Source organism: Eptatretus burgeri, chromosome 6, assembly GCF_056783735.1.
Source record: "Eptatretus burgeri isolate ZD-2024b chromosome 6, Ebu_testis_v1, whole genome shotgun sequence".
Taxonomy (NCBI): Eukaryota; Metazoa; Chordata; class Myxini; order Myxiniformes; family Myxinidae; genus Eptatretus; species Eptatretus burgeri.
The window spans coordinates 85,454,888-85,469,887 of NC_140966.1; the positions used below are offsets into that span (position 1 = coordinate 85,454,888).

General features: G+C 44.0%; 1 protein-coding gene across 1 annotated transcript in view; it reads right to left on the reverse strand.

Annotated features, from left to right (window-relative positions):
* LOC147025238 (ubiquitin carboxyl-terminal hydrolase 17-like protein 6) overlaps positions 1-15,000 on the reverse strand; it is a 38,221-nt gene that overhangs the window by 20,606 nt on the left and 2,615 nt on the right. Inside the window, exons 2-5 of the mRNA XM_085886012.1 lie at positions 11,325-11,486; positions 10,607-10,720; positions 5,245-5,347; positions 3,608-3,675 (exon numbers count right to left, since the gene is read on the reverse strand). Of these exons, the coding sequence (XP_085742138.1) occupies positions 3,608-3,675; positions 5,245-5,347; positions 10,607-10,720; positions 11,325-11,442 (403 nt within the window). The 5' untranslated portion in view covers positions 11,443-11,486. The remainder of the gene's footprint in view (positions 1-3,607; positions 3,676-5,244; positions 5,348-10,606; positions 10,721-11,324; positions 11,487-15,000) is intronic.

Sequence of the window (15,000 nt, forward strand, 5' to 3'; positions counted from 1 at the left end):
TCACAGGAGAGGGGTATTTTTTCTGTGTCCAAGACCTGACCCTGGATATCCCCAGCACTGGCGGAAATTGGCCAGGCCTTTTCTATTTTTTCAATGATTTTCACACATGCACACAATGTGTCATGAGAATGATGGATGATTGTAGATGATGGATGATGGAGGATGAATGATGGAAGATGATGGATGATTGTGGATGAAGGATGATGAATGATTGTGGATGAAGGATGATGAATGATTGTTGATGATGGATGATTGTTGATGATGGATGATTGTGATTATGCCTGCTGTTGGGTTCATGGTTAGGGTGGTGGGTTTGGGATCCTTGGATCCTGAGTTCAAATACCACTTGTCTGTTGAATTAATACCAGGTGGGGTTGACTCTGCCTGTCATCCTTCTGAGGTCGGCAAAATGAGTGCCAGTTTGCTGGAACCCTGCGTTGGAGTGGCGACCTGTCCAGGATTGTGTCCAATAGCCAAGCAGACTGCTAAGACAGCACCAATGCTCTGCACAGAGTATGGTCCCAATGGATGGATGGATTATTATTATTAATCCTCTTCATCCTCTGTGGAACATCAGGCTAAAACAATCTTCTTCCACTTGGAATAAAATACAATGAGTTAAAACAATTAATTGAAGGAATATTCAATGCAATTCTTATATATATAACATAACAATAATTTCAATAAGGAAATACATTAACAACTTAAACTGTATTCAATACAATTATTATCATACATAGCAATGGAAATGCATCAAAATAGTTATCATGAGTCCATCATAAGTCTGGCAAGATAAGGCACTGAACTTCCACATCTTTTGGTTCTGCATCTGATTTCTATGCACCTGTCACAATGGCATAGTTTCCATTGCTCAGACTGCTTTGGTTGCAGCCATTGTGGGAGTCAGTCTCCAACCAACTTTGCAAACTTTGAACAGAGTTCAACGTGTTCATGACTCAAAGTCTGTAGGGTAAGTGCCTGAAGATCATTGTCATACGATTTTAACTGGTCTCTGATAATTACCCTCAAACTGCATTTTTGAATTTGATCAGGCATATTTGACTGATGAATTGGCAAAACTGTGATTTGATCTGGGGGAGATGTGCCAAGTTCAAAATTTTCCCGATCAGTGGTTTCAGATATATAATGTTCTAATTTTTTGCATTTAGTCGAAGATGGCTGTCATACCACATGACCTATGACATCACAATTATCATTAAAATATCATTAAAAAGATACAACCCTGAAAATTTTGTGTCAATCAGACAAGTGATTGGTGAGAAAAAAAAAATGCAAAACAAGGGCAAAAAAGGGTCCAAGACGAAATAACAACTAGCCGAAACCCCGTCACAGACGGATTCCGTTCATTCAACTACCCTCAACAGCTCACCCACACTCGAGGGACATGGACTGGACAGGGCATGCTTGCCCCCGCCTACTCATCCCCCACCCCTGTCCCATTCCCACACGCCTTCAATTTGCTTACCCCCACCCAAAAATGTAATTACCCCGGCCCCGCCCCCGCCTCTTCACTCCCCACCCCCCCAGCACACCCCTCACACTCAACCCCACCTAATTCACCCCAGCAGCCGCCCCATTCCCCCCCCCCCGTCTCCTGCTTTCAATTTACTTACCACCGCCAAAAATTTGCTTACCTTGCCCCCCGCCTCTTCACTCCCTGCCCCCATCTCTTCATCCCCCGCTCCCGCCTCTTCACTCCTCGCCCCCGTCTCAACGAAAAGTGTTTATTCTGCTTCAGAGTTTAAAGTTGACTGTTGCCACTATGTGTGATGCACTCTTACAGGTACGGAGTTTCTTTCAGTCCAGGTCACAGTACCGAGAAAAACGTGACGCGACCGCTAGGAGCAGCACAAAATTGGTCCTTCAGTATTAATACATAAAAGATACAATGTTTCTTGTTACATTTTTTGTGTGAAATTCACATTCTGAGGTAGTCAGCATGTGCAGAAGAGGGTTTTACATTGCAGACGCTATTTTCGAGGAGTGGAATTACACCTCTCGGCGGTAACGGTCTGTCGACGACAGACGTAATGGCATCAGCGAATGACCAATGATGTCATGATGCACTGACGCCTCTCAGCAGTGACGTCACACATCGCCATGTAAAGGAATGTAAAACGAAAAGTGTTGATTCTGCTTCAGAGTTGAAGGTTGACTATTGCCACGATGTGCGATGCACTCTTACAGGTACGAAGTTTCTTTCAGTCCAGATCACATTCCCGTGAAAAACGTGACGCGACCGCTCGGATCACAAAATTGGTCCTTCAGTATTAATATACAGACAAGTCTGAAGACGACAATGGTTCACGAGCGGTATTTGACGATGTAGATTGTTTCAGAAGTCAAGGATGAGACAATGTGATAATGTTTGACCAAGTTATAAAAATGATCAACATGATGTGGTACGAGTGACAGATTATTAGCTGCAAAATGTCGAAAACCCGGTTTCGTTCAACAACTTAAAAATTTTGACCTTTGCATAACCTTTAAAGGTCCCAAAGCAATGTTGTAGACATTAAAATAAGGAAACAGGATACGTGCTCTAGCTTATTGGAGTTAGTTCATCGAAGAAGGTCGAAAACCCGGTTCGATTCCCATAACTTTGAAAATTTGACCTTTGTGAACTTTAAAGGTCAAAGGTCAAGGATTATGACCTTTGGTGCAAAACTTCCTCTGGAACATTCCAGGAACAATATAACGTCATATAGGGTATATGGCATTTCACACTCCTCGGATTATCCACACTTTGATGAAATCAGCGTAAAAACAAACTTGAAGGGGGCGCCACGGGCAAGGTGTTCGAGAAAGAGCAAAATGGTTTCAAGACTTTGGGTGGGGAATGACCTCAAGATTATGCAAAAAAATATTGTCATCCTAGCTCTCAGAGTTTGGGCGGTCGTATGATTTTTATGTCAAAATTCGAAATTTTCAAAGTTCGTGACCTTGTGACCTTGACCTTGGGACAAAAATGAAAAATCGAGCTCCATGGGGCTATGTAGGTGCCATTGGGCTAACCAAATACCAAAACTTCTGCCAGATTCGACAAACCCCCTAGGAGAAGATGCAAAATGAAATCGGCTACCCCCTAAAAACACATGTTTTTTGGGCGTGGCTCCGCCAATAATGGGCGCACCATGCCCATTTTCAGGAAAACACAACTAGATCATGATATAAACCTCCCACCAAAATTTTATCAGGATCTGATTAAAACCCACGGAGCTATGCTCGGGACAGACAGACATACAACAAATAACGAATATAGTGGTCACTTATTTTTTTTCGTGAAAATATTTTTTTGTGAACCAATAGATAATCATAATAATAATAACAATGAAAATTATTTTAACAAAATGATTTATTTCTCTTCATATTCTCATAATAAAGCTTGATTGAAAATTTGATGACAAAGGCTCAAATAGTAAAAAAAAAAGTTATAGCCCGGACAGACACACACAAGTGATTGCAAAACCCCGTCTTCCGCTGTGCGGGGAACACGTTCACAAACAAGCAAACAAACAAACAGATGGGTGAAAACATAACCTCCACCCACCTTCGGTGGCAAAGGTAAAAAAACAAAACAACTTACATTGTGATCGCAGGTATCCACTAAAGATTTGGTGGATAATTGTTGTTTCCTCAATCTGTTCATCCACACTGAAAATGACAATAAAATGGAAAAAAAAATCAACTGTTTTATCTTTGCAGCAAATTTTCACCCCTTCATACTAAGTCAATCCACGAGCAAATTTAAAACAAAGGATTCCAATTACACATATTTGTTCATAAAATAAGCTTTTGAGAGAAGTTAATCATGCCATCGTTATAGACCAACAAGTTACTTTTAAGGGAACTAGTATTTATTTAGTACTAGCAAATACTGTTGTGGGCCAGGTCTCGGTGGCGAGCACAATCGCTTGGGGGAGCAGTAGAGTCGGCTCCATCGAACACCCGGAATTTAGGTCGGACCTTTCAGATAAATCGGAAAGGTCACGGGTCCCTTATCAGACCGAAGATCGCCAATAGGTCGACTACGTGGGGTTGGGTTAATTGCCTAATTTCAACATACCTAAATACCCATGCAGTCTAATTACTGGGGAAATTCACCCTCAGCAGGATCTGCACGATCCGGGCCATTACCGAGTCGGATCTGAGTCGTACCCCGAGTGGAGAGTACCAGAACCCTACCGGCCAATCACACGATTACGGTAACAACGGCCTTCCTCATCCCCAATATGCATCGTGGCAAACCAATGGCAGAAATGACAAATAACGAGCTGGTACATTCAACAAGAGGGGATTTATTTACAATGGGGGGGGGGGGTGAGCACACCAAGAGCAGAGTTATCCAAAAGAAATGTAATGTACAATGAGCAAAAGAAAGCACTGACACGATTCTAATTGACAAGACAGGCCCGCACACAGACACGCACACCCAAAAAAGAAATGGACCCCACCGGGTCTTTATTCGGCTCTCCAGCCGAGGAGGATAGTTCAGCTGGGAGTCAGAACGGCTGGCTACCTGGCCGCTAGCGCGCGGCTGGTAGGTCGCACTTTCGGAGCTTGGGTCGTCGTAGGGCCTGTGAGCTCCTTTGCGAACCATGTGGAGGGACCCAAACCCACACGGTCAGCTTCGTGCCAAGTGCGAGGAGAAGACCACGGGCGAAGACCAGCGACCACCAAGGAGCACCCAGCAGGCCAGAACACTGGGGAATGGGTGGTCGACCAACAACACAACCACCACCTCAGGAACCACGAACTCCGACACATCGACCAACCATGAGCACCACTTTCCCCCCCCCCCCCCGACCCGGCCGATCTCTTTCACGGTCCAGCATACAAATCTAGGCCTGGCTTATTCTCCAGACAATGCCCAGATCAAGGTCTGAGCTCCGCAGGCGGATCGACAGCGTGTAGAGCCATTAATTTTTTCCTGGAATTGTGGCTTTGATTTACACCATCACCACAAATGTAAATTTTAAAAATACAACCCCATAAAAAGTACAAAGCATTTACAGAAATGATTCGGTGCTAAGAAAGAGCTTTTCCACATAATACATGAACAATCAGCCTAAACTGAGAAAAGGCAGAGAATAAGATGCACATGTCTGCCTCAACCCACAGACAATTCCAAACCACCAATAAACAGTTCTTTCCTCCACTGAATTCTCCAAAATAAAGAAACATTTGCAAAATTCCAGTAACACCGAAACCCAAAGTTCATACTTGTCATATCCACTGAGACAGGCATTTTGAAAAGAGTCCAAAACGAATTTTAGAAACTCGTGAGCATCTTGTTGTTCATTTACATTGAAATCTATTGCTGTGCCTGCAAAAAAAAGTTGAAGAATACATAAATGACGACAATGAAAATATTTTTCCGAGAACCAATTCATTGAGATGAGTGGAGAGAGACGAAAACATTTTCATGATGGAAGAAGTGGCGCGATTTGAAATATCCATATCCATTATTTCGATGTTTACAAATCTTTCGACAGATTCATTGAAGGTGGAAATAATGACTTGGGTAAAACTGCCAACATTTATAATTTTGTGGGCCGCAAAGCGGCCCGGGGCGGCCACGCTCAGTGGGAGCGGGGGGGGGGTGGAGAGTGGAAGAGAGGGGTCTCCCCTCTTTCGCTGTCAGGGGGTCTGGGGTTTTTTTTTTGTATACCTTGTCGAGGCTCGTATGAGAGCTAACACACAACTCAAATCAAGGGGGCATGAGACAAGAGGGGCGGGAGTGGAAGGGACAAAACAGTGGGGAACAGATACATTAGGTGAACTGTGGAAGGGAGAGGGATGGGGATGGGACGGGGAACATGGCGAAGAGAAGATGGACATTACAGGGACTTTCAGGAAGGAAAGCAGGGGAATTGAAGGAAGTGGGCTTGGGTGGATTATCGGGGGTAGAAAAGATCGAGGATTTGGATGGGGGAAGACAAGAGGTGGTGGTGAACAGCTGTTTTGAAAGCCTGGAGGGAAGAATGGGAAAGAATAGAGTGAGGAAGTTTATTCCAAAGGCGGGGAAAAATAGGAATGAAAGAGTGAAGATGAGCAGTTATTCGTGATTTTGGTAGTTTTACCAGAAGGGGGTTGTTGGCGGACCTTGAGCGCCCTGTATGTGATGGGGACAAATCGCAGAGATAGCAGGGGGGGGGCAAGACTGGAGAGGAGTCGGTAGAAGACAGAAAGACCACCGACCAACCTGCGGTGATTGAGTGAGAGGCCCAAAGACTCAGCTTCAAATGAGAGGGTGAAGAGAACAGAGAGAGGGTGAGCAAGAGCAGAAGAGCAGGCTTTGAGGACACGTGGGCTGATGCCGTCTGAACCAGTTGCAGAATCTGACTCGAGGTTTGAAAGCAAGCTCTCCACCTTGTCAGGAGAAAAGGATACAGAGTCCAGGGACAGTTGGGTGCGACTGGGTAAAGTGGGTAGAGAAAGTGATGGGTTTAGGACACAAGATTTAGCTGCAAACACCGAGTTTAGACATTCAGCTTTATCACGTGCGGTATCAGCAGTGCGGCCATTTGAGGTAAGGGAGGGGATGGAGGGGGAACATACACCAGAAACAGATTTGATTAAACGCCAACAGGATTTTGAGGAGGGAGAGAGGTTTGAGAGTTCAGACTTGAGATGACAAAGATGTTGTTTTCTGGCTCCCCTGAGGGTAGATACACACTTGTTCCGAGCTTTGTGGAAGGAACTGAGATTGCCCTCAGTTGGGTTTGCTTTCCATGAGGCAAAGGCAAGTTGTTTCAGGACAACTGCCTCGCCACAAGCTTCAGTAAACCAAGGGCGGGACGAAGGGTAAGACAACTGAACACGAGAGGGGATAAATCTGTGCATGAGGGAAAGCAAGTTTCGTTGAAAGAATTCACAGGATGAGTTGATGTTTGAGAAAGTAGCGATAGGAGACCAGTCTGTAAGTTTGATGGCTGCTCGGAGACCCTGCCAGTCGGCTTGAGTGAAATGCCAGACTCGACGGCGGTGAGGTGGTTCTCTGATAACAGCCAGAGAGATGTCCACTTTGACAAGGACGTGGTCAGAAGAACTGATTGGAGCGAAGGAAGAGCAGCAGATATTGTCAGGGAAATTTGTCAAAATCAAAATCAGACACGTCTTGGGAGAGGAAAGTTTCTTTTAGGCAGATAATGTCTGGTTTGTCAGTGACAACCTGTATGGAAAGATCTGAAAGGTTTGTGCGAAGGCCCCGGATATTTGAGGTCCACACTTTTAATGAAGAGGTAGGGGAGGAGGCTTTGGGTGCAGGAGGTGGAGGGGGAGGGTAGGACAAGGGATGAGGGGGGGAGGTAAGGAGGGTTGTTGAAAGAGTGTGGGGTATTGCAGAATAGCGAGGGGAGGGGCCGAATGAGGAGGAAAAAAGGCTCTGTGGTGCTGGGGGAGAGGGGGGACAAGAGACAAGGAAGAAGGCAGCTGAGGATTTGAGGAGGTGGAGTGAAGAGATGGAGGTGAGAGGGCAGTGGAGGGAGGCAGCTTGGTGGATGAGAGGCGGGCAACTTTGAGAAGGATGAGTGAGGGGGATGAAAGGTGGGCGAAAGGTGAGGGGGGAATTTTTGAGAGAGGTGAGAGGGAGGCTTGGAGGGAGAAGAGTGGGATAGTTGCTTTGAGAGTGAGATGAGGGGTGAGGGGGGTGAGTTGGCACTGAAGTGGGAAAAAAAGAATGGTTGATGGAAAGCGAACATCCATGGCAAACTGGGGTTTTTAAAAGTTTTCGGTCAGAGATGCGATTCAACACAATTCTTGATGGATGCAATGAAGACGAATTCAGAGAATGGAGAGAAGAAACGCTGTAACAGTTGGATTTTTTTAGGCAAGGTATGAAGGAGAGCTCGAAATGAGAGCAGTCTGTTAAAATAGCAGAAGAGTGGTGCATTGTGAAACAGTAAAGAGTACCACATGTGTGAAAGAGGAAGATGAAGCATTATAAGATCGTTTTTGTTGTTAATATTAATGTTTGAGAGAGTTCAACAGATTAGATCATGGAAGTGAAGAAAAAAAAATCGAGGAAGACGAGGAGGAAGTTAAGAGGAAGAAGAAGAAGCAAAATCGGGAGAAGGTGAGCGTGTTGTTGTTGGGTATTTTTTTTTTTTTGAGATAAGAAAGATTAGTTGGGAGAATAGGGGATGTTTGGAAAGTGGGGAGGATAGAAATTGAAGGTGATGGGGAGAAGAAAAAAAACAAAAAAAAAAAACGATCGAACACCGAGTGGAACCGGTAGGCCTCAAGCCTAGGCCAAGGCCGAGGCCTCAAACACCAGGTAAAAACGTCGACAAAAATACTCACAAAATAGCACGATTTTTGAAACAAAACTGAACTAGGAACACACAGTAACATGTAGGTGAGAAAATTAAACAGTTAAAACGGGACAAATAACGACCGGAAACTTAACTTTTCTGGTTATCCCCCAGGAAACTTTTAACTAGGGAACCACGGTCTACAGGTTTTGAGGGGATCGCTACCTATATATGCCTTATACAACACGTGCAGACAAAGACAAACAGCATGCATGCAAGACAAGACAGAGTACTTGGTGATGGCTCATGGACGAGAGGAAACGTCAAGAAGCACGAATGTTGCTCGTAACAAGCGGGTGTCCACGGGTTCAAACTCCCGCTCGAACATGCCGCCTGGCGAAATGGAGCTCGTCCTCCCCTTTCCCCTTTCACACCTCACGCGGTCTCCACACGCTCTGACCCCGCGTAAAGTCGACGAAAGGCCTCAGCCGATCTCTTTCACGGTCCAGCATACAAATGTAGGCCTGGCCTGTTCTCCAGACAATGCCCAGATCGAGGTCTGAGCTCTGCAGGCGGATCGACAACGTGTCGAGCCATGAGGTGATTCCGGACAGAGGCTCCACGCCAGATGCAGGCCGAATCTGTTGATCACCTCCCCCACAAGAGTCGATCGCCGGCTCGATGTGCAGGCAGCCTCTCCCACGTTCGCTCGCTTCGAAAACACGAGCACTCTTTTGAGAGCAACTGTTCTCCACACACAGCTCTTTTCACAAAGCCTTCGTTTCTCGCTTCGAAGCGACTTCGAGCACACCTCGAGAACCCCACGCTCGTCCAAACTGAAATCCTTCAGTTTCTCCTTTTTCCGCTCCTTCGAGCATGCCTCACTCTCTGGAGAAAAGGCTCCGCCTCTTCGCGTCACTTCCTCCCTCTAGCCACACCCTCTCTCCAGGCCACACCCCCCTCAGCCGACTGGGCGGGGCCTATCATCCGTAGAGGAGAGGAAGAAGAGTGATCTCTCGGTTCACCACCACAGTACGAACATAAAAACACTCTTACACCACCCGACTCACATATAACGTCCCTTTTACCATACGACCTAGCTAAACAGGCATTTAATGGGGATTCTGAGCTAATCCTATATTTAGTCGTCCAATAAGGGCCATTTCCGTAACAATATGAATGTGTTATTTATCCAATGCTGTCTGTGAAAAATATAGCATTTCATTGAAACATTCATAGTATTATTTGTAAATATTTCCTGTGTTTAACTATCCAAAATTGAAGTCATTTTGAATATACAAAGCAGGTGTTTTGAAGACAGTGAGATGATAAAAGCTGGTGTCATCATAGCAAATCTCAATTTAAAAAAAATTGAATCATTGAAGGTCCCATTATTTTTGTATTTTATTGTTGAAAACATTCAGGTACATCATTTTATGGGTTCATAATATTCAGAAAATGCATTTTAAATATGGAAAATGACCAATATCCGATAGTGAATTATACCAGCAAATAAAGTGTTTCTTAACCTATATCAGTTGTGAGACTTAAAACATGGTGGCTAAAAAGGATTTTTGGGGCCTATTTTGTGTTGATTTTTAGACTGGAAATCAAGGTTTGTGATGATAGAAGGTTGTATATACATGTGAACAATGTTGTTAAGTCATTTGGGCGGCCAGAAATGGGTGTTTAAGCAGTTGAGCGGCTAGAAATTGACTTAGGTGGCCGCCCAAGTGAGCCCGATGGATGGAAAACTCTGTAATAGAGTTGAAAAATATCGTTGTTTTGGATTTGGGATTATCTGAGATGTTGGTTAACAGTTGTCAAAAATATCTGGGGAGAAGCATGAGGTTGATGAGAATGTTGAAGTTGATACCACAGGTGGAAAAAAATTGGAACGAATGAGTGGAAGTGTGCAGTGATTTTGGATTTTTTTATCAAGGTGAAATGCATTTTGGCACTGAAGACATTGGATTTTGACCAAATTTGAAGAAATGGCTCTCCTTGTTTGGGTTGCCGATCCCTGGTCGAGGGAGAAGTGAAATCTTGCAGAAATGTTTCTGTAAGGCTCACTCTACTATGCCTGGATAGGTTTGAGGGTAGAGGAGAAGCAGCTGAAACCCGAATCCTATCCAGGTTCCAACTGATGACCCCATCTTTGCTCTTTACTTATTCTGGTTTCGTCTGATGACTCCAATGCAGTATTTGGTCTTCCGTTTGATTCGGAAGCTGCAGAAATCATTTTGTAAGGTACACAAATTCAATTAATTTCATTAAACTGAGATATAGAGATAATGTTGCCACCATCAAGTGGAAAAACCTTTACTTACGATTTACGGCTTCAATCATTGATAGAGGATGGATGTGACTTTCGTCGTTTACTGCAAACATTTGGTTTGCAATAAATACAACTTCACACATTACACAGCAATGTTTTTGCTGACCTGGAAAAAAAATACAATTCATATTTATCTTCACTGTTTGCAAAAACATAAAAATGTAAATCCACCTACAGCAAATGTGTTACGTGGAAGAGGAGAGGTGGAGAGTTCCATAACTACATGGCAGTAGAAGCAGCTTGGAAGGTGTCATCGCTGAGCGCAGTACCACCCCTGTATTACGTAAATGTCTAAAGGTAAGTTGTATGTAATATGTGCACCGACAAAGCAGTGATTGTGGATCATAGGGAAGTTTTGGGCAAGATTGTGTTTTGTAAACCTGTCAAAAGGGCGAGGCCATGTGGAGGATTTGTGGACATGGACAGCATAACAAAGTGCTACTAGCTTTGACAATATCATTGTGAACTGTTCACAATGTGTACACAAGTCATGGTGGTGAGATGCTCTGAAGGGACAAACAAGGGATGCAGGTAAGAATGAGGGGTAGGGGAAGATGCAGGGGGTGGAGAAGATGGATACAGGAGGAAACACATTTAAAAGTTGGAGAATTAGCCCATCCGTAAGGACTGGTTATTTGCTGGTTGTTAGAATGAGCACAAGATTGACAGCACACATCAAAACCCATCGTCAGAGCAAATGGCATACTTACATTTTTTACCATGCACGTCAGACAAGAGATAATGTGCAAGGGCTGGTGTGTAAACAAGACACTGAATAACCGTATTCAGGTAACAGGTGTTGCCCCCTGACATCCGTTGCAGGCCCATTCCAGCTCCTATTCCATGTTCTACCCGTTCCAGGTGAACATTTTCTGGAAGAAAAAGTATCATTGGAGTTTGAATAATTTCCTCATAACTTACAAGTCAAATATAAACAACGCAGTGAAACACACTCACTCCAACCCATGTATTGTTGAATATCACAAAACCAAAATCCTTGTTGAATATCGCTAAATAACACGATACACATTTACATAGAGAATTGTCACCCCCTCCCCTCTCCCCAAGACCACCAGCAAAGATAAAAACATCCCTGTACATTAACTGGGCTCATGGTGATCCTCTGTTGCAAGTCTGGATGTAATTGGCTCACAACACAACTGTAGGATTAGCATGACAAACAAACAATAAAAGACGTCGTGTATAGCACAATACTTGCAAAATCTATCAAACAAATTTCACCTTCCCAATAATTATTTGTTTTTCAAATTCAGTGATGCATAATACAACTGCTGCATAATTTTCAGGTTAATCAGATAAAATTGACTTTTTCAGAGTAAATTTGATGATTTTAAGTTTGACCTCAAAATAGTTTTTACAATTCAGTGATGGACTGCACAAATCCTGTTCAAATATCAAGTTAATGACTATTAAATTTGACCTCAAGATGACGTTCGACCCCAAAATTAAAAAAAGCTTCTCGGGTGAAACTACTCCAACAAATTGGTAAAGTTTTGTGATGATCGGTTTGGAATTGTGACCTGTTGGCGATTGACAGACATAATAACAAAATCGACTGACCAATATACTTGAAAAAAATATTCGATTTTACAAGTAACAAACCCACAAAAACAAAACCACAAACACGTCTGAATTATAGTAAGGATTGTATTATACTCAAACACAGGCGATATTGTTGTGGGCCGGGGGGGTCGGTAAACGACCACCACGTCTCCCACCGAACACCCGGAATTTAGGTCGTAACTCTCAGACAACTCCGAAAGGTCACGGATCATTTGAGGACTGTCGTCGCCAATATTTCAACGGAGTGAGGTCGAGTCCACTTGCCTAATTCCAATTTACCTAAGTACTCACGCCGTCCAACTACCGGGGAAACCACACCCTCGGCCGACTTTGTCCGAATCAAGTCGCTATCATGGACTCAGATCCGGCGTAACCGAGCGGAAGTTACCAAAGCCGCGCCGGACCAAATGAACAATTTACGGCATGAACGGCTTTAGTATTTCTCAATATGTACCTTGCTTGGCCAATGAAGGAAAGCACAACAATGAACTTGAACATTTAACAGGGGTTTATTTATAACGATAATTGGGGAGGGGGTTATCGGGGGGGGGCGGATCCGTCCGCAGCACTGTTCTTTCACGTCACAACAAGTCTGGTAAATACTAAAAGAGAATACGCATCAACACTTACCCTAACCCGTCTCCCTATCCAATTACGTGACTATCATTTCCCCCTTAAAGAAATGGACATTTACTGGATAGTCGATCACCACTAAATCCCTACTTAATTACATCGAGATCCTGGTATAACTCGAACAGCACGTCATACCTAATTAAACATCCCAATTACCCTTTGAATGCATAACCCCTTGGCCCCCCTCAGACCGAACACTGCCCCCTCCTCTGGTACCACGGCTCCTGCAAGGTATATCACAGGCACTACTGTACCAGCCTTACCACTTACTAACTCACACCTATATAACCTACCGAAATAAAGCAGGAGGGGCAATGGGCAGCGAGCTGGAGCTAACTTACCTATCCTGCTTAACGTAATGTTGCGGACTGGATATCGGCCGCGAGCATGACCGCAAGGTGGAGCAGTAGGGTCGACTCTACCGAACACCCGGAATCTAGATCGTACCGTTCGGAAAACTCCAAGGATACGGGTCCCGAACCGGACCGTGAATCGTCAATAATTCCACCACGTGGTACAAGGTTATTTGCCAATCTTCAAAATACGTCGAGATCCACATGGCGAGCTACCGAGTATTGACACCCTCGACGGCACCCGTACGAGTCGAGCCGTTAGCGTGCCCGACCCGTGCACAACCCGAGCGGATGGTTGCCGAAGTCCCGTCGGTCCAAATGTCCCTTTACAGCGGCAACAGCCTTTGTAATTCACCAACACACACTATGCTAAGCCAATGTAAGAAACACAAAAACGAACTGATACATTGAACAAATGTATTTATTTATAATGGGGGAAAGGGGGAGCACGCAAGAAGCAGAGTTATCCGAATACAGAGATGCACGTATGTACAGCAAAGAGCACTGAAACAATTCCTACTTGCAGATGGGCCCACACACACACACACACACACACACACACACACACACACACACACACACACACACACACACACACACACACACACACACACACACACACACACACACACACACACACACACACACACACACACACACGAAATGGTGGCCACAGCCTTTATTGAGGCCTCCAGCTCAGAGGGAAAGGCGAGCTGAAGACCAGAGCCTGCACTCGGACCTGTCCACTTTGTGTGGGTACGTTGAGCTGACGGGGTAGTGGGACTCGGACCTGTGGCAGCCCAGGCGTCCACACGACCGGGCTCCCGGCGAACGGAGGCCGGCAGGGCGAAGTCTGGCAAGATGAAAAACTGGCTTCCCAAAAGAAGAACCACCACCGGGGACATTTCGCGTGTGAGGCGAACGTGATAACCACTCTTGTCAGGTGAACGTGATCACCTCGGCCAGGGGCCAGTGGGACCTACCTTGCACCCCCCTGTGACAATTTTTCACTGATACCACAGTGTTCATATATATCCCAAGTATCAGAAAAAAAGATTTTCACAGAAAAATAACTCATTTGCACTATGCTGTATTAAGCTGTTTCCATGGCAATCAAAAATAGACGAATCTCACAAATATCGGCAAAATGTCAATATCTCTGTCAAATATAAACATAAAATCACAAAATTGGTGTCAAATTAAAGCTTATACATTTACGTATTAAAATATATTTTGTTTATGCCAATTAGCTCATTCAATATTAATTAAATTTGACTTAAAGACAATAATTCCCACAAAAATGCAAGAATTTCCATTTTCTTTCCTTGCAATGACCACACGTCAGTTGCCAGATACAAGCCAGGTTGGCGAATTTTTTTTTAATAATTTTTGAATTTTTAAAGTAGATTAATTAGCATAAAATACAAAGCACAATAAATCGTTCGAAAATCATGTTACTCAAAGTAATCATTGAAACTAATTACCTTGGCCTGATACAATACATAACTGCGACAAATGATGGTTGTGGTGTTTAAAGGACACATAACTTTTCTGTTTGTGTAAAAGTAGTGCAAATAGTTGTAAATGCATTTATATGCTAATTAGGTTCCACCATTATGGAAATTTACATTTTTGTAAATATCTCACCTTCCGGTACATGGACATTTGTAAATGAGGAGTCTCCACCTATGTTTGGAGGGTCAATGAACAGTGAACAGATTTCCTTTGTTGTCAGAGATGTTGAATCGTCTTTATGGATGATATGTTAATTACAATCGCTGATCACCAGTAAGGGTGATCTGCATTACAAAAAAAA